The sequence below is a fragment of the Colossoma macropomum genome, unplaced genomic scaffold (assembly GCF_904425465.1).
Source record: "Colossoma macropomum unplaced genomic scaffold, Colossoma_macropomum, whole genome shotgun sequence".
In the NCBI taxonomy this organism is placed as follows: Eukaryota; Metazoa; Chordata; class Actinopteri; order Characiformes; family Serrasalmidae; genus Colossoma; species Colossoma macropomum.
The window spans coordinates 11438595-11457212 of record NW_023494784.1 but is presented as its reverse complement, the minus strand read 5'-3'; the positions used below and the strand labels follow the sequence as shown (position 1 = coordinate 11457212).

The window sequence follows — 18618 nt, the reverse complement described above, 5'->3', positions numbered from 1 at the left end:
GTATGTATTTATTTATTTATTTATTTATAGTTACATTGGTAGCAGCATCTGTTTTGCTTTGCTGTTGCTCACATCTCATAAACTACCTTTCAAAAGTTCGGAAACCAATTCGATAATATTACATATTCAATAATAACTTGACCACCACTTTTGACACCAGACATTCTAGATATTAATATATTTTAACGTATTTTAACTTATCTGCAACCAACACACAAATTAGGGTTCTTCAAGGGTTCTTTAACAAAGAAAATGGTTCTATATAGAACCATGAACAGCTGAAGAACCGTTTGCTTGTTTAAAGGGTTTTTTGCATTGTGAAAAGTGTTCTTCAGATTGATGTGGGAAGATGGTTCTATACAGAACCTTTTTGAAAATGGTTCTATATAGCCCCAAAAAGGGTTCTTCTATAGTAACAAGCTTGACATTGTAACAATAGAAGAACCCTTTTGATGCTATCTAACCTATTTCTGCTTAGGAAACCAACAAAACGTGTCATTTGACAAATTTTTGCGTACAACTCTGACACCAAAGGTGACTAAAGCAGCCTGTATGACCCGTGTTGGAATTACGTTTATGTAGGTTTATGTAGGTTTCATGTAGCCTCATGAACACTGTCCTACAGTAAAGTCTTACCAAGCACTTTATAATAATGCTCATATGACACACGCAGTTATTCTGACTTGTTGCTTTGCACTACAGGAAGTGTAGGGGGCGATATGGCTTCGGCTATTTTTCTTTATAGCTTACAAGAAAAAAGTTCTTATCAGAAATAAGAAATTTAATAAGATAGCAAAGTGTGGGAAACCAAAAGGCATTAAAGTTTGATTGGTTTGATTAAATAATAGCCAACTGGCTAATCAATTACAGAAACAATAATAGTAGTTGCGAATGAGTACATGTCTCTGCTCCTTAACTGAGTGACCACTCAAATATGCCCACTAGGCCTGCATAGTAATGAAATGGACAGTCTCTTCTTCCTCGGGCGCACCCTGCATTGTGGACTGTTTACTTGTTGTCAGTGAGTATCAGTGTTTGCACTCTCGTGCCTTTGAAGCGCTTTGTTCACCCACAGTTCTGTAAGCTATCTCTGTTGCTATACAAGCTCTTAGATAACCCACAGTGTCATGAGGAACAAAGAACCAGGAAATCATGTACTGATACTCGTCTGGCTGTCTGCGTTCTTCTTTTAAGTCTTAGTTTCTCTCAGTTTTTGAGTCATGAGTGGTTTTTCCTCAAGCTGTTAGAGAGTTCTTCCTCAGTGGTTCTTCCTATGAGAGGATGAGAGAATACAGTCACATGCATCTTTATTGACCGCTGACCAACGATGCCATGGACTCACTCCACAGTGTTGAGCTGTGCTTTGATCAGGTTGCACCTTCAAGGGAGCTGGAGAAAGAAAGTGAGAGGATAAAACAAAGACATTTAGACATACCTGACCTCACTTGACCTGGTAAAACTGGAGTGACTGGTTGAAGAGTTCTTTGCTGTGCTGTGTTGCATCAGAATCACTTTAATAGCCTTGTGGGAGTTTTATTCTGGGTGAAATTGTTGCTTATGTAAGTGCAATAAAGTAAACAAGTAATACCAAAAAAACAATATAGCCAACTTGCACAAAGGGTCTCACAAAAATACAGTCATTTTTTGTTGTTTTCTGTTTTCATTTCTTTCTCCCAAACCTCTCCTTACCTGACAGAACGGACAGAGCTCCTGGTCAAAACTCCCAGCCTGTGCGGCGGTGGGAGCTCTGAAATGAATTTATCTGTTGAGCGACAGGTTTTGTGGATGTCCCACCGAGAGCAGGAGGGAACACACAATAACTCTGCTTCCAATCATCCATGGAGCACAATTTAATCAAGCCTTTTGTTGGACTATTATCAGCTTCTGATAGCCTGCGGTCATGAATATGTCTCATCTGTTTCACCACGAGGCAGCTAATCTCCTTCTGGAGCGGCAGAAAATTCCAACCCAGTAAATAATGCAAATCTGACATAAGCTCTACACCCCAAAGCCCCCACCTTTTTTTTCACGGAAGTGCGGATTAACCCCCAGGACGCTTTTCTGAGAAACGTGTTGTCCACTGGGTTCGACCTGAGACATCTCACTGGGGGGGGTTTGGGAGGGGCGGGGGTTTGGAGGGGGACAACAAGAGATTGGTTCCTCTCCAAATTCAGTGATCTGTGCGAGACAGTATGATGCATATTAGGGCAAAGGATAGCACGTCTCATCTCCCGGCAGATGAAATATGAAATTACAAACTTGTTAGTGTTGTCATCCTGGGCGCCGGCATTTCAAATCCGGGACGGATTTGGCATCGATGGGGAACGTAATTATTTCTTCCTCTTTGTTCGCATCTGTTGTCTCTGGCCGTCCCTTAGAGGACCGACGGAAGGAAAAAAAAAAAAACAAAAACAAGAATAACACAAAAAGATTAAGGTTATTAATAATAGCAATATGAGTGGGATTTGTCTAGTCTCTTTGACAGAGTATCAATCATATGGAGCTGAGGAAGCAGGAAAAGGTCAGATCAGGCCAGGCTTTGGGCAGCCTCGCCTCCAAGCGCCGCTGTTACCTAGAGATTGCGTTCTATAGAAACAGAAAGACTGACACCGAATGGTTAAAGTGAGCCATTAAAATCAAGTGATCAAATAACATTAAATAACTGAAATAACTGAGCATTTTGATGAGGAACAAAAAAAATGCATTTTTACAGAAATTGCAGCTTTTGTTAGATCACAGATTTGAAAATTGAAGAGCCTCTCAGACTTAACCCCACAATTTTACAGAATGCCTTGTCTTACATTAGTGAAGGCGCACACACTAGATGCATAGGCTGAAAGAGGGTCTCTCAAACAAAGAGTTTTGGCTATAAATAAGGCTCAAAAGCCCAAATGTTGTTCTTACCATGTGACACAAACAAAGCTGCAACTGGGCCGGACTTGTTTGTGCTTTTATGTTTGCCTAAAACGCAAACTGTGGGTGAATGTGTGGTTGGAAAATGTGAATATAATTCTATCCTGCAGTAAGAGCTGGAGAAGGCCTTTATTTCTCACTGGCAGCTGACATGAAATTATAACGTGAGTGCCTTGAGGTTCTGGTTATTACGGTACTGAAGTTCTAGAGGCACTCAAATATTTGCCAGTATTCAACAAGCAGCTCTTCCATCACTGCACTTACATGTCTCTTCATCTTTTATCTCTCTGCTAACCCTGCTGACTGTATCACTTGTTCAGTTACATCTCTTGCCTCTATCTCACTCTATGGGACTTGTGAACGTTTTGTGTTAGAAAAATCAAACATTTATCAAATTAAACATATTTCTAGTTATACCTGTCATACTTGTAACTCTGCCTCTGGTACATTTATGTGTATCCCTGCTGTCAGAGCAAAACCTTGTATCTCCAAAATGACAACTTTACAGGAGAAGGAAAAAACATACTTTACTTTTAATGTAAGTCAATGGAACCAGACCTCTTTCCATGTCATTTTGGTTCATTTATTTTGGTCCATTCATCATGAAATTCACACACAATGTGAAGGTCAACAGGTACTTTAAAATGAGGTCAGCAACGATATGTTCTGGGAAGGTTGCAAAAATATGGACCTGATATTTTATAAAACTAATAAAACAGTAGATATATTATCTAAAGTACTTGATCTCAGTGATCCACTGTCGCCACATTTATGTCTTTTAAATGAAGACTCCACCCTTCACTTTTCTTCGATTCAGCGAAGGATGCTGATGGCAGGTTTTACAGCTACAAAGAAAACTGTCTTGCAACTTTGGATCGCCTCACAGCTTTTAGCTATGAAATCCTGGATATCTAGTTTTCAAAATATAGTTCAGATGGAATCTTACAGCAAAGCTTAACAAAGCAAACCAGTCAGCAATAAGAAATTGGGAGAATTTATGTGACTCTGTTCGAGAATTTTAGTTTCCAATCAAATTATGTGATGTTGTTCAGTTGTGTATTTGTTTATGTAATGTCTTTGTTTTATTTTTGATTTGTGTGTATTCCTAAAATGTATGTCACAATCCTGCCTTCCCCTCCCCCTTACCGTTCCCCACACTGGTTGTTAAACGTAATATAAAATGCAATAAAAAGTTGATCACAAACAAGAAAAATCAAACACTTAAAATCATCAGTTCTCTAATCATTTGGAAGCTTTTTGGGAGGCTAGAGGTTTACTTGACTGATAATTCCATATGTTGTCTTCTATTGCTGTGTGTATCATTCATGTTTTAAGGAATTGTGCTCAGGTTTTTGTCTTTTGTACCTGCCCAGGGGCTGCTGGCACATTTACAGAAATATGTATTTATGAGATTGCTCCTTTAAATCTAAACCAAATAAACATAAGCATAAACGTCTTTCCTCTGTCACACTTCCAGATCATATGCACCAATCTGATCAAACTCCTGATCTGGAAATTCACTCCCAATTGTGAAAATCTGTCAGATGGAGCAAATCAGGGTTAAAATGGCGCTAAAATTGTGTAATTTGTGTAACACAGCAGCTTCAACCTAAAACCAGGCAGAAGGACACAGAAACACCCTTTAAAGAAAGGAATGCACACCAGTCTGTGTGTGGTTTGCTTCTCTTTTTGTTGGCAGACGCTCTACTTGATCCAACAGTTGGAGGTCACCTCAGATGTTTCTCAGTCTCAGGTGGCACCTTCACAACTATCCCTTCACACTGGGTGACGAGTGTATGTTTTCTGTTATCTTTCATCTCCCCAGAAATTCTGCACGGAGGAGTGTATGTGGACCAGAATAAGTTCCTGTGCCACGCTGACACCATCCACTGGCAGGATATAGTGAAGAACGCCCGGCCCGATCATCTGGTGGTGCCGTCCAACAGCAGCAACTCCTGTGAGTACTGCACAGATAATTTACTCTGCTATTAATAAACTCGCCTTGACAATAGGAGGCTAGTATCTGCACAAACTGTACAAACTGTAAAATCTGTACAAACATGACTTTTTATGGCGCTTTTCTAGTAAATTTTAAGCGATTTTCCACTGAAATATAGTTAATAAGCCTGGTTATGTTTTTTACCTGAAACTACAAGGCTAATGTTTTTCGCCACCAGTTAGCATCATGCAAACTGCATTTGTGAATCTTCACTGAATTGCTTTAGTAATCTCAAACAGATGTGTTTATATGATTTGTGAAACTGGCCGAAAGTACATAGCACAGTGCTGTTTCCCACTATGCTACATACTTTTGTCCATTGTTATAGATAAAAATGTGCCTGACAGAGTCAGAAACCACCTAAACAAGTCTTTTAAGACTTCTTAGCAACACGAAGCAGTTTGAGTCAGGTGCATGGTCATTTAGGCATGCAGTTTGCACCATGCTGAGGGCTAAGTGGCTATAAGCTTCCATTACTTGGCTGCATTAGCTTCATAGCTCTAGTGCACAACTAAAGAACTTCTTTTTTGATCTATGTCCATAATATAATGATATAATAAAGGCTCAGTACGGTGGAAAGTATTTTTTGTACGTTTTGAACCCCCAGCCATAGAACACCTCCATTAAGCACTTGATCAGCACCCTCTGGTAGCTCTCTCTGCACCGAATGTCTTTGACTAGTGTTTACAGAGTCAGAAAGAAAAGCAGCTGTGCAAATATGAGGCAGAAAATTGCCTCAAAATGCTGACACCGCACAGTGACTACTTACTGATGTGTTTCCCATGTGAAAATAGGAACTAATTAGCCTCAAATGACAGTCCATAATGATTGCAGGGGAACATAGGAATGGCCACTTTTGTATGAGCCTTTTGTGTGGGGTTTAATGAGGAAAATCAGCCGTCTGCTTACTGACACCACTATAGCAAACATACTTAATGGCCAAACAGAGATGTTATCAGAATGGCCTGGAATTGCATAGAAAGTACCTTTCAAATAGGGAATAACCATGTAAATTGAATGTAATTTGAATGTTATTTGGATTTTATAAGACTAATTTAGTAGTAGAGAAATGTCTAAAATGGTCGGACTATGTTAATTCTTGCCAATTCAGTTTGCAAATGTTGAGTACAATATTTGATCACCATGGAATGCAACAAAGTGCTGTGAAAAAGTGTTTGCTCCCTTCCCAGTTTCTTCTATTTTTGCATATTTGTCACATTTGAATGTTTCAGATCATCAAACTACTTTTAATATTAGACAAAAACAACCAAAGTAAAAACTATTTTTTTTTAAATGATGATTCATTTATTGAAGGAAAAATGCTGTTCAGCCCTACCTGGCCCTGTGTGTGAACGTAATTGCCTCCTTAGCAACTAAATCAACCAGTTAACCAAATTCAGTTGACTGTTGGGTTCAATTTCACTGGCCACACCCAGGCATGATTACTGCCAGACCTGTGGAATCTAAACATCACTTAAATAGAACCTGGCTGGCAATGTGAAGCAGCTAGAAGGACTCAAAAAGCAGCAGATGATGCCTCGTTCTAAAAAGATTCAAATACAGATGTGAAACAAACTCACTGAAATCTACCAGCATGGAAAGGGTTACAAAGCCATTGCTAAGGGCTCTCCACAGTGAGAGCCATTATCCACAAATGGAGGAAACTTAGAACAGGGTTGAACCTTCCCAGGAGTGACTGACTCACCAACATTTCACCAAATGCGCATTGACGACTCATCCAGAAAGTCACAAAAGAGCCCAAAGAAACACCTAATGAGCTGCAGGCCTCACTTGCCTCACTTAAGCACAGTGCATATGATTCCATAATAAGAAAGACACTGGCAAAAATGGCATCCATGATGGAGCTGCAAGGCACAAAGCACTGCTGACCAAAAAGAACAGAAAAGCTAGACTTGATGTAATTGATGGAACCATGAATTCTGATCTGTAACAGAAAATCTGTCCACCCATCAGTTCGTGACCTAAAGCTCAAGCGCAGTTTGGTTATGCAGCAGGACAGTGATCAGAAGCGCACAAGCAAGTCCACCTCTGAATCGCTCAAAAGAAACAAAATTAAGGTTTTGGAGTGGCCGAGTCAAAGTCCTGACTTGAATCCTATTGAGATGCTGTGGCAAGATCTTAAATGGTCAGTTCAAGCCTCCCAGTGTAACCAAATTAAGACAGTTCTGCAGAGGAGAGGGTCAGAATTCCTCCACAGTGATGTAAAAGACTCATCACAAGTTATCACAGTCGTTTCATTGCAGTTGTTACTGGCAAGGGCAGCACAACCAGTCTTTAGGTTTATGGGGCAATTGTTTTTTACATGTGATGTAGGTTTTAAATAAATCTTTATCTTTAGTAAAATCATTTGAAAGCTGCATTTTGTGCAATTGTACAATTTGTACAATTCTTACTTGTGTTGTCTTCGTCCTATTTTAAAATTAATTGGATGATGTGAAATATTTAAATGTGACAAATTACCAAATATAGAAGAAATCGAAAGAGGGGCAAACACTTTTTCACAGCACTGTGTGAGGCACACTGCAGGGACAAACTGTATTGGATTGTGTAGTAATTATCATATAACAAAGTCTTGCTGTTCCCAAAATGTGTAAAATATGGAATAAAACACATAACAACTCCGTGACGCTCTTATGCAAAGAACTTTTTTGTTTTTAGAGTCTCTTTGTAGTGAATAAGCTATTTTTTCCTTTGTGGACAGAATAGTACCTTGTTTTTTCCCTTTGTCCACCAAATTAGTCCCTACAAAAGACCACCATCATTTTTTTCTACATCGCAAAACTCACTATTGTGTTTAAGTTTGACAAGTGATTCCAAACTTTTGAACAGCAGCACAGATCAGACAGTCGTTCTGTCTCACTCCATTCTGAGTCCTGATATTGTCTGAACTGGCTGAGTTCATGTTCTGGTCCACCTGACACCCTTTCATTGGCTTTGATCTGGCTTTCCCCTCGCGGCCAAAGATCATGAGCCTTGGAGCGTGTAATCCACAGTAAAACCCTAATCTGCTGCTTTCTTGGGCCTCCTCCAGACACTGTTTATGTTTTTTTCCCCTCCATCTCGCTCCAAAACAACAACAAGGAATAAGAAATGCTCTTTTAATCGGTTCAGATTTAATCCCAGGCCCCCCCTCTGGCCCTTTGCTCCGTTAGCCACTCTTTTGTTCCAGTGTTTTCAACCTTTGGTTCTATTTGAAAGCCATAGTAAAATGTTATGATGGAAGGGAGACGATGAGATGGTGTCTGTCAAGGACATGAGGTGTAAAAATGGGAGTAATAGCTACAATAGAATTTTGTAGCTGCAGCCTCATGCTCTGGGCGACCCCGGTAATGTGGCAGCACGCACACGATCTGTATTAGGGGTAATTTAAGCAGATCTACTCTCTCCTTGACTTTGTGGATGTGTCATTTAGGAGGGCATCACCATAGCAGCATGCAAGACAGAGCTGAGCCTACAGCACTGCTCTGCTGTTCATCCCAGTGCAGGACTCTTGTCAGAAGTAGTGAATGAGCTTGGGCAATATTGTAAATGCAGACAAGCAGTTATTTTCTGCAGAATTAGCACGATAAACAATATTTTCATAATACTAACTCAGTTAAAAAGTGCTGTATGTGAGCATTATAAAGCCTTACATTTTCCCTAATTATAATAAAATTACCACTAAATTACCAACTGGACGAGCTTCTAATACTACTTAATAAGTAGTGATTGCACATTGCATTCTTCATATTTATTTGCCAGATTTGTATCTGCGAACGTGTCTCTCAGTTTTAACATATTGACACAGCTCCAGAATGTTTGACCTGATCAGGAATGGTGTGCTTGTATACAGCTTTTTAATCGTAAATATGGTTTTCATGTAATGATTGTAGCAATTACTGGCGGAGCTGTGTGAGCAAAAGTTTGTTCATCCCACGTTTATCACAATGATACAAGTACACTAGAAACACCCTAGCAACCACAAGAGATACCACAGAAACCACGCAGCAACATCCTAACAGCCATCTGAAATTCCATAGCAGCCACCTGGCAACACCCTAGCAACCACCTTGGGTACCATAGCAACCACCTGGGAACACACTAGCAACCAGAGGTGCTCAAGCTAACACCTGTCATTACCCTAGAAACCGTCTGGAAGGCCATAGCAACCACCTGGGAACACCCCATAGCAACCACTTAGCAACCACAAGAGATACTATAGCAGTCTACTACCAACATCCTAACAACCATCTGCATTTCCATAGCAGCCACCTGCCAACACCCTAGCAACAACCTTGGTACCATAGAAACCACCTAGGAACACCCTAGCAACCAGAGATGCTCTAGCTACCACCTAGCATTACCCTAGCAACCATCTGGAATACCAGAGCAGCCACCTAGCAACACCACAGCAACCACCAGAGATAACATAGCACCCAACTACCAACACCCTAGTAACTACCAGGGATACTGTAGCAAACAGTTAGCAATACTTTAGCAACCAACCTCTTAGGACTTTTCTCAAGAACACATTTAAGAAGAAACTTAAGAAACATCGGTGAGTGAGGCACAGTGAGGACAGTGTCCTGCACAGACGGCATGTAACACACATGTAACCACATCCAGTGGCTCTCCGCATTGGTTTCTTTGGAAACCAAAATATTGCCAAACTGGTGCCTTTGTTTCCTTCTTCTTGACAAGCTTATCTATCTTACTCTCTTGTTTCTTTGTTGCATATTTCCCAGTATTCATTGCCGGACTAACATTCTACATCATATCTACATTTGTATGGGGGTCTGGGGTCTGAATACTTTCTGAAAGCACTGTGGACCTCACCAGCTCGGTCCCAGTCCTGCTTCTCCACACCTCTTCAAAAGTGAATAGAACGAGTGACAGAATGACTTTAAAAAGTCTGGGAAGCAGAGAGTCAGAGGGAATAAAGAGTAGAGAGGGGAAACTAGAGAGTCAGTAGAAGAGGTAGACAAAGTGCTGTGCCCAGAGAGAGAGAGAGAGAGAGAGAGAGCGAGAGTATAAGTGCGAGTCTGTTGGCATAATTACTCTTAAGTGAAGTGGTCCAGGGACGTAGGACGCCACTCCACCGCTCACTCATGCTCACACTGCAATTACCCAACAGTCAATTAAACCCTGGTGTCAGGGCACGCCATAGAGAGAGAGGCGAGGAAGGGAGGGGGTAAGGGGGGGCACTGAACGAGTTCCGTGCTGGCCGTCTCATCCGGTGCAGTGAGGGGAAGCTGATGGCTCTGGTGAGTCAATCAAAAAGAGCTTAGCAGGTTCAGCCAGGTCTGCTGCTGTCCCCTCTAACCCTCTGCTGGGCAGAGCAGGGCAAGTGTCCCCCACAAACCCTCTGAGAAGAAAATCACTTTGACCTTGTTTACACCTGCCACTGAAAAGCAGACCACCTGGGTCAGATCTTGAGATTGAGCATCAGTCGTTGGGTGTTTTGTGATTAGAATTGTTTTGAAGGCGACTGGAAGTGGTCAAAAATGCGTCGAAGGAAGGAGAAATTTGGCTCTTACCAATTAAAATTACTGCAGTGTTACGTCTCCTGGGGGTAAGACGCACAAAGGAAGCAGGACTGCCTGCTCACTAGGTTCATAACTAATAATAATAAACACATCAATAGCAGATTGAACAGTTTATTCAGCGCTCTGCACTTTCATCTTTCAACCAGCCATCAAAATTAATTAAACATGCAACTGAATTAAAGGAAACAAAAAGGAAGCATAACTTCAGGAGGACCAAAGGCCAAAATAACAAACTATCCTTAAAAAAATTAACCAGCTAAACTACCAAAAATAAATAAATAAATAAATAAATAATACAAATTTCAAAACCACTGCCCTCACTATAGTACCGATAAAGTCCAACAGGCCAAACAAAAAGGGCAGACCACCGCTACATTTCCTCTATTAAAAAAAAAGAAACGAAGTTTACAAACGTATTTTCACTGACCCACATATACCTGTAGGCCAGCAAATCACGACTCTCGGGCAGCCAGGGGAGCTGAACCGTGTGAGGCTGATAAAAAAGCCACTCCACATTGACTAATACCAAAGGGCTTTATAGCCGGCGCCAACAGGAACAGCCAATCACATGCCGGGAAAAGCGGGACGTCAATCATGCAGCAACGCCAACCTGAAAACACTCAGACACAGAGAGAGAGAAAAAGAGACAACCTGACACAGGAAGTAACAGTAGGCCATCGTTTGATGCATAATTTGTCCTTACCTCATGTATCATTGGTCAGTTTCTGACCACAGGACTGCTGTTGACTAGAAAATATCTGGCTAAGAGCAGCTCTGTGGTCAGACAGTGACTGTTGATGAAGAGCGAGAGGATGGCCTACAGTCTGTAACTGTACGCCAGCAAGGTGGAACTACAAGGGAGGGGTTTCTATAAAAGTGGCCACCTTTTTGAATCCATGTACGTGATCGAGTGTGTTATCACTGTTGGAGATGTTCAGTGAGGCGCTCTTTGAGTGTGAGCTGTTAAAATGTGTCTGTAATGCTGTGTATGTGTGTGTTTGCAGGTCAGAGGTGCCACCGTGCATGTAACGGCCGCTGCTGGGGTCCAAAGGAGAACCAATGCCAGAGCTGTAAGTCTCAGTCTTCACTGAATATTCCCGTTATAATTCCGTTATATTCCCGTTATACTTCCGTTATATTCCCGTCTGCTCTCTGCAGCATCGGAGAGCCTCATAAACTCACACAGTGCTTAAATATCATCATCTGAGAGGAGCAGCTCCAACCAGAGTCATCAACATGACAACAGAGGATGGAGAGAGAGAGAGGGAGGGAGGGAGAGAGAGGGAAGGAAGGAGAAAGAAAGAAATTTTCTTTCTTTCTCTTGTTCTCTCACCTGTCTTTTTCTTTCGCTCTCTTTCTTTCACTTTATTCTTTTCTCTGTCCATCTTTTTTCTCCCTCTATTTCTTTGTCTCATTTTGTTTCTTTCTCCTTTTTTCTTTCTTTCTTTCTTTCTTTCTTTCTTTCTTTCTTTCTCTTGTTCTCTCACCTGTCTTTTTCTTTCTCTCTCTTTCACTTTATTCTTTTCTCTGTCCATCTTTTTTCTCCCTCTATTTCTTTGTCTCATTCTGTTTCTTTCTCCTTTTTTCTTTCTTTCTTTCTTTCTCTTGTTCTCTCACCTGTCTTTTTCTTTCTCTCTCTTTCACTTTATTCTTTTCTCTGTCCATCTTTTTTCTCCCTCTATTTCTTTGTCTCATTCTGTTTCTTTCTCCTTCTTTCTTTCTTTCTTTCTTTCTGTTTCTCTGTATGTCACACTCTCTTTCTCTCTTATCACCCTCTATCTCTTTTTCTTTCTTTCTGTCTCTCTTTCACTTTATCTCTTTTTCTATCATTCATTCATTCTTTCTTTCTTTCTTTCTTTCTTTCTTTCTTTCTTTTTCTTTCTCTCTTTTCGCCCTTCACTGTCTCTCTTGTTCTCTCACCTGTCTCTTTTTCTCTTTCTCTCTCTTTCACTTTATCTTTTTCTCTATTAATCTATTTTTCTCTATTTTCTCCATCTTTTTCTTTCTCACTGTTTCTTTCTTTTATTCTCCTTATTTTCTTTCTTTCTCTTTCTATTTCTCTATGTCCCTCTCCCTTTGTCTATCTCTCTTCTCACCTTCTATCTCTCTCTCTCTCTTTCACTTTATCTCTTTCTGTATCATTTTTTCTTTCTTTCTTTCTTTCTTTCTCTCTTTCTTTCTTTCTTTCTTTCTTTCTTCTCTCTCTCTCGTTTATTACTCTACTACTCTCCTTCACTAGAACACTGACCGCCTCCTCATCCAGGACACTGTACTGAAGCATTTCTGTCTACATTTTTGCGATCTTTGGTGTGAAAGTCGAGACATCAGCTCTGTCAGCACTGCAGGTCGACTGGGTGGAAACGCAGTTTGGCACTTGTTTTGAATAACAGCCCTGAAAATAAACCACTACGTTATTAGCATCATGCAGGAGAAGTGGAGCTACTTCTGTTCCATTAAAACCCTACAGCAGGAGGCTATAGGAGGCACTTTCATTGTGTGGATACAGCAGCAAAATGCACGACACAAAATTATCTGTGGAAAGATCAGATGAGAGCATAACCTTGAGAGCATAACACCTCTGGAAGTGAGACTTCGACAACCTGGAAGTGCTTGAATCAGGGTCAGCTTATTATTTTATTTTTTGTGAGCCTAATTAATCACACTGTCCTGTCTGCTTCTTTCTCTCTCTCTTTTACAGATGTCTCTGTCATTTCACGCTTTTCCTCCATCTGGAGATGATAATTTCCTCTGTGTTCCTTTCATTTTCCATCTAACACCTTCATCTCTCACCCCTCTCAGTCTGTCTGTTTCTTAAAAGAGCTCTAAAAGAGGTCTGTTACTGTAACATGTGTCGATCCCTACAGACATCCTCCATAGAAAAACAGTCATTTCTCTTATTTGCTTTCGTTTTATTTTAGCACAATGCATGTTAAGCCTGTTCACTGCACAACTTTTAAACTCTGAACAGATTATAAAAAGACTGGGCATCTCACAGTATCCAACAGATTTCTTTGGGCGACTGAAATATTGGGGAGCACACAATAAACGATTAGGGATCACACACTACTCAACTTTTCAGCTGCTGCTGAACCGAACAGAGGTCACTGGACTCACGCGAACTCTCGCGTTCTCCTGTTACTAGGAGATGCAAGTAAACAAACATGGTCCGGCTCACTGCTGCTGTTTTCTCTGCCGTTTGCGTGGTAACACAGTAAAGAAGCAGCAGGTAAACGTCTAAGTGAGGTTTATTGACTCATTGATTTAAAAATGTGATCAGTGTGTTTTAGTTTTAAACGTACATAAACTCAAATGTGCTCATGCTTTTAACTCAGCTCATTAAAAAGTGACTTTTTAACCATTTTTCTTTGTTTACTTGCTGTATTTTCTTCTTTCATGCTCTCAGTTTTCATTGGCTGTTGCAGGAGTCCGTTCAGATTGAGTCGTTGACCAGTTTAAACTAGATTTCGCTCAGAGTCGAGTCAAAAAGATCAAACATTTCCCCCACTGGTCTGAAACGCGATCGGGAGTCTGTGCTCCTCACACACGATTCTCTCTTCAATGGTCAACTCCAACTGACCCAAAAATTTGTGGACCAGAGCTGACCAGAACAGACTCAGCCAGGGGCTGAAATTGGGGTGAAAGTCCTGTAGTGTAACCCTGGCTTTAGCTGTCTTCAAGTTCTGGGCTGACTGCTCAACAGCGGTTCTTTGGTCTGACACTGACTAATGATGAATGTGGTGGTGGGGAGGGCGGCTGAAAAAATGTGCATGACATCAGATGTTCTACAGTCTGTAATTATACACCTGCAGATGGATGACAAATTAGAGGAAAAACCTAATAAATGAGTGGAGAAACATAAGAAGTGCAGATGCTTCCAGACGGCTGTACAGCATGATACAGTTAAGCGGTTAACATCCTACTACGTTCAATCTGTGGCGTGTATAAAATGCCAAGCAGGTCCAGGTGACCTCGATTTTCGATGAAGATGACAAGAAGAGAAGACTTTGAAAGAAGGTTCATTATTAGTGCGCAGCTGGCAGGAGCTTCAGTGGCAAAGAACTGCTCAACTGGCCAGTATTTCAACAGGAACAGTGACTGAAGTGACATCTGCATTTAGATCTGTGGGAGACACCAGTAAACAGGGCTGGAAATCATATTCCCCACAAGTGGGCCAGTGTATGTAATAGTAATAATAAGAATAAGTTACATTTATATAGCACCTTTCATGATCCCAAGGTCACTTTACATAACAAAGAGCAACACAAAATAAATATGTCAAGAGAATGGTACAGACCTGAACGCTTGACCCCTACACTCTTAGAAATAAAGGTACTAAACTGTCACTGGGGCAGTACCGCTCTTATCACTGGGGTGGATTCCTCAAGGGTACATCTCAGTACCTTTAGTCAGGGAACATAACTGAACCATAATCCACTGAAATTATATTTTCTAAGTTGTATTGACTCCACACACCCCGTCTCGTCTTTATTTTACTGTTCTTAAAGGTACAGATACCTACTTTTCACCTGGAAAAGCTTATTTAAGGTGCATGATTGGACCTTAAAACCACTGTTGTACCTTTGAGGGAACATTTACATTGTTTGTACCTTGATGGACGAAAAATGTACCTGCACAGAACCTTTATTTCTAACAGTGTACAGTGATGGGGTCCAGTGGCACTGATATGCTGTTAGGGGATATGAGGTAGTTTTAAAGGGAAGAGTCACTGCAAACCATTTCAACGTTATTCTGACTGATCATCTTCATCCTATGGTGATTTCTGTCTTGATGGGAGTCATTTCTGTCTTAATGGGTCTCTTCCAGGATGGCAGTGCACGAAGGGTCACTGAATGGTTTGATAAGTATGAAAATGATGAAAATGACATGATCATATCCCAACTGAACATTAATGGTAGATGTTGGACTTACATATAGACAGCACTCTCCAGCACCATCATGCCGAGGTGGACTGAAGCTCTTCTGGCTGGTCATTGTGGCCCAACAACACTTTGTTCGTTTTTCCTTTAATTAATCTGTATAGGGCGGCATGGTGGCACTGTCGCTTCACTGTAAGAAGGGTATGGGTTCGGTTCCCTGGCCGGGCAACGTTTCTGTGTGGAGTTTGCCTGTTCTCCCCGCGTCTGCGTGGGTTTCCTCCGGGTGCTCTGGTTTCCTCCCACAGTCCAAAGACATGCAGTCAGGCCAATTGGACATGCTGAATTGCCCTTAGGTGTGAATGTGGCTGTCTGTGTGTCTGCCTTATGATGGACTGGCAACCTGTCCAGGGTGTTTCCTGCCTTCCGCCCAATGACCACTGGAATAGGCTCCAGCTCCCCCTGTGACCAAGAAGGACAAGTGGCTTGGATAATGTGTGTAGGTGAATCTGTATATAGTGGGCCTCATGAAGTGACCAATGAACATACAGTATATTTCAGTAGAAGCCATAGGTATAGGCCCCAGTAAGGAATGATTGCAGTTGGAGGATATTTTTTCCAATCTTGCTGCTCTCACTGCCGCAGTCTGTGCTCTCTGTGCCACCTCACTGTAACACATGGCTAAATTTTGCAATAGCAATTTAATATACACACATAACTCACCTACAGCCCAATAGTACAATCTCAGATCATAAAAATACAGTGTGGTAATATTAATAAATAAGTAAAATAGTCTGTGTTTGATTGCATTCCCAGACTGTGCTTCAAATGTTTTATCTGACGAGCAGTGGTTCTGTTCATGGTGGCTTTTGTAGCAGAATGTTTAATGGCGAGCAGATCAGTGAGCCCCTGCTGTCCTGATGAAATAGTTTGTTTTGTCTGGTTTAAATAAATGGGTCATCCAAGTATGGAGGAAAGGAGCGTCTGTTTTTGTTCTCACGACAGTCAGCGTCTGCTGACACAAAAAAGTGTTTCTGTTCTGGGCGTGTATCGATCTCAGATTCACACACTTTTCTCTGTTGTCCCGCTGGGCCTACGATCCCTGCTGATAACCAGATATTTATCTGATTTGTTGGAAAGTCAGTGCTGATAATCTTATGTGCTCACCTTTACATACAGTGCAGCATTTTTGCATTATTATTAGTTACACAATACATCTAATCAAAACGAATGGCCAGTTTCGGCTTCGATAGCTTTCACTCTCAACAATTACGAGATGTTTTCACAGTTTTAAACTATTGATTTGAACAACAACCAGGTTTACACAGTTTTGTGTGTAGTTGATCAGCAAAGACATGTTTTGGCATCTTAAGTTTGTTTAGTTTCGCAAGGGAGCTACAAGGAAGGCTAATGTAGCCTACAAGTGATGGAAGCTTATACCCAACCAGTTAACACCAGCACAGACTGTATGACTAACCAAATGTTCACATTAATAGGCTAATGGGACCCCAAGCTTGTCTCCCGTGGGTGTTCGAGGTCACTTTTGATGTTGCATGTTGGCTTGTACACTGTCCAGCTTCTGAAAGAAAACGTAAAAAATATCTACTTTGTATTGAGACCACACTTCCTTTATTTAGTTCCCACTCAAAATGACTATTTCAAGTTATTTATTTTTCAGGAGATAAGATCAAATATAATGCACTTGCATCAGGAAGGGAAAAGATAAGTGAAAAAACAAGAGTTCAAAAAATAACTAAAAGCTACAAGGAAGTTGGGATTCCTGACCACCACCTTGAAGGCCTGGTAGACACTAAAACAGCCCCGGTCAGATAAACAGCACTTAAAGCTTTCATCTTTGAGAGAGAGGAGAAAATCAAGCTGCTTCAGATCTGAAAACATCCACAGGTGTTTCTGTCCGTCCTTCCACTGTGAGAAGACGACTCAGCGCTGTGGGTCTGAAAGGATGTGTAGCTGTTCAAGAAGAACCTCACTGAGAAAAGGACAGAAAGAAAACTTAGCAAATAAAACAAAGAAGCTGCTGAAGCTCTCAGGAAAATGGACTGGCCACTGCAGAGTCCGGAGCATGATATATGTAACATCTTGTCCGGTTTTGTCTTCCCTGTTTAAGCCATGTGCTTTTTGTTTACGTTTTTCCATGTGCATTTGTTGTTATTTTGGTCCTCCCTGGACCTTTCCTCCCTGGTCCTGCCCCATCATCTTCATCCCATCGTCTTCATCTGTCTGTAGCTCCGCCCTCTCGTTCTTCCCAGATGTTGCTTGTTTTCCCTTTGTGTATTCATACCCCCTGTGTTTGGTTTAGTCTTTCTCTTGCGTTTTCTCTGTTGGTTTCCTGGTTTCTGGTTTTGTTACTTTATGGATTTGTTTCTTTTGTGGACCTTCGCTACTAAGTTTTGATTTTGTAATAAAACAACTCGCACATGCGTCCAGCCTCTATGCCTCCAACGTGACAGTATATTTGAATGCTTTTGGGATTATTTGGATCCTGAGAAGCGGAAAATGCAAAACTAACTTATGAGACTGAACTTTAGAAGAAAATATCCCTGCAGATTTCTTTGAAAACAAGGCTTCTGAAAAGAATGGAAGTCGTACAACTCATTTTATCAAAAAATGAATGACCGGTTTCAGCTCCGCCACCTGACAGCCGCACTGTCAACAATGCCGTAATGTTATCTAATTTGTTTAAATATGCGCTGTAGTTATAAGTCAAATGTCTGCATGTTTATAAGCTCGTAGGAATGAAAAGTTCAGAGAGTTGAGCCTGGGGACCATAGACGACCCCTGTCTGTGATTGTTCCAAGGAATTTTCTGGGCTCAATCATGTAGATTGTGGCAAAATGAGAGAAAATTGAGACAATCTCAGCTTGATTTGTGGCTTGTTGCCCTCTAGTCGTTTCACTTGTTGCTTGTCTCTAAATCACAGTTACAAATCGCCTGTTTCCATAGGAAATAACTGGTGACCTGTCGCCTGCTAATGTGAACACAGAGTGAATCATCACATATTTGCCTCACATTACAATGAGCTGTTATCTCAAATAGACTTGCTTGTATGGTGTGCAGTTTGCACAATGCTGATAGCTAAAAAGCTGCCATTACTTGTCAGCTACATTAGCAGTATAGCTCCAGTGCAAAACTAAAGAGGAAAACTTTAGACATCACATGTCTTCGCTGATCAACTGCATTTGAGGTTCAGAAGAAAATATATCCACTTAATTGTTGGTTCAGTCATTTTGGCCTTAAAACAATGATAATTAAAAAATAAGTGTGT

General features: G+C 41.0%; 1 protein-coding gene across 1 annotated transcript in view; it reads left to right on the top strand.

The window, feature by feature from the left end:
* Positions 1–18618, top strand: part of LOC118796652 (receptor tyrosine-protein kinase erbB-4-like) — a 600895-nt gene that overhangs the window by 396085 nt on the left and 186192 nt on the right. The window contains exons 4-5 of the mRNA XM_036568052.1: positions 4739–4870; positions 11463–11528. Coding sequence (XP_036423945.1) covers positions 4739–4870; positions 11463–11528 — 198 coding nt within the window. The remainder of the gene's footprint in view (positions 1–4738; positions 4871–11462; positions 11529–18618) is intronic.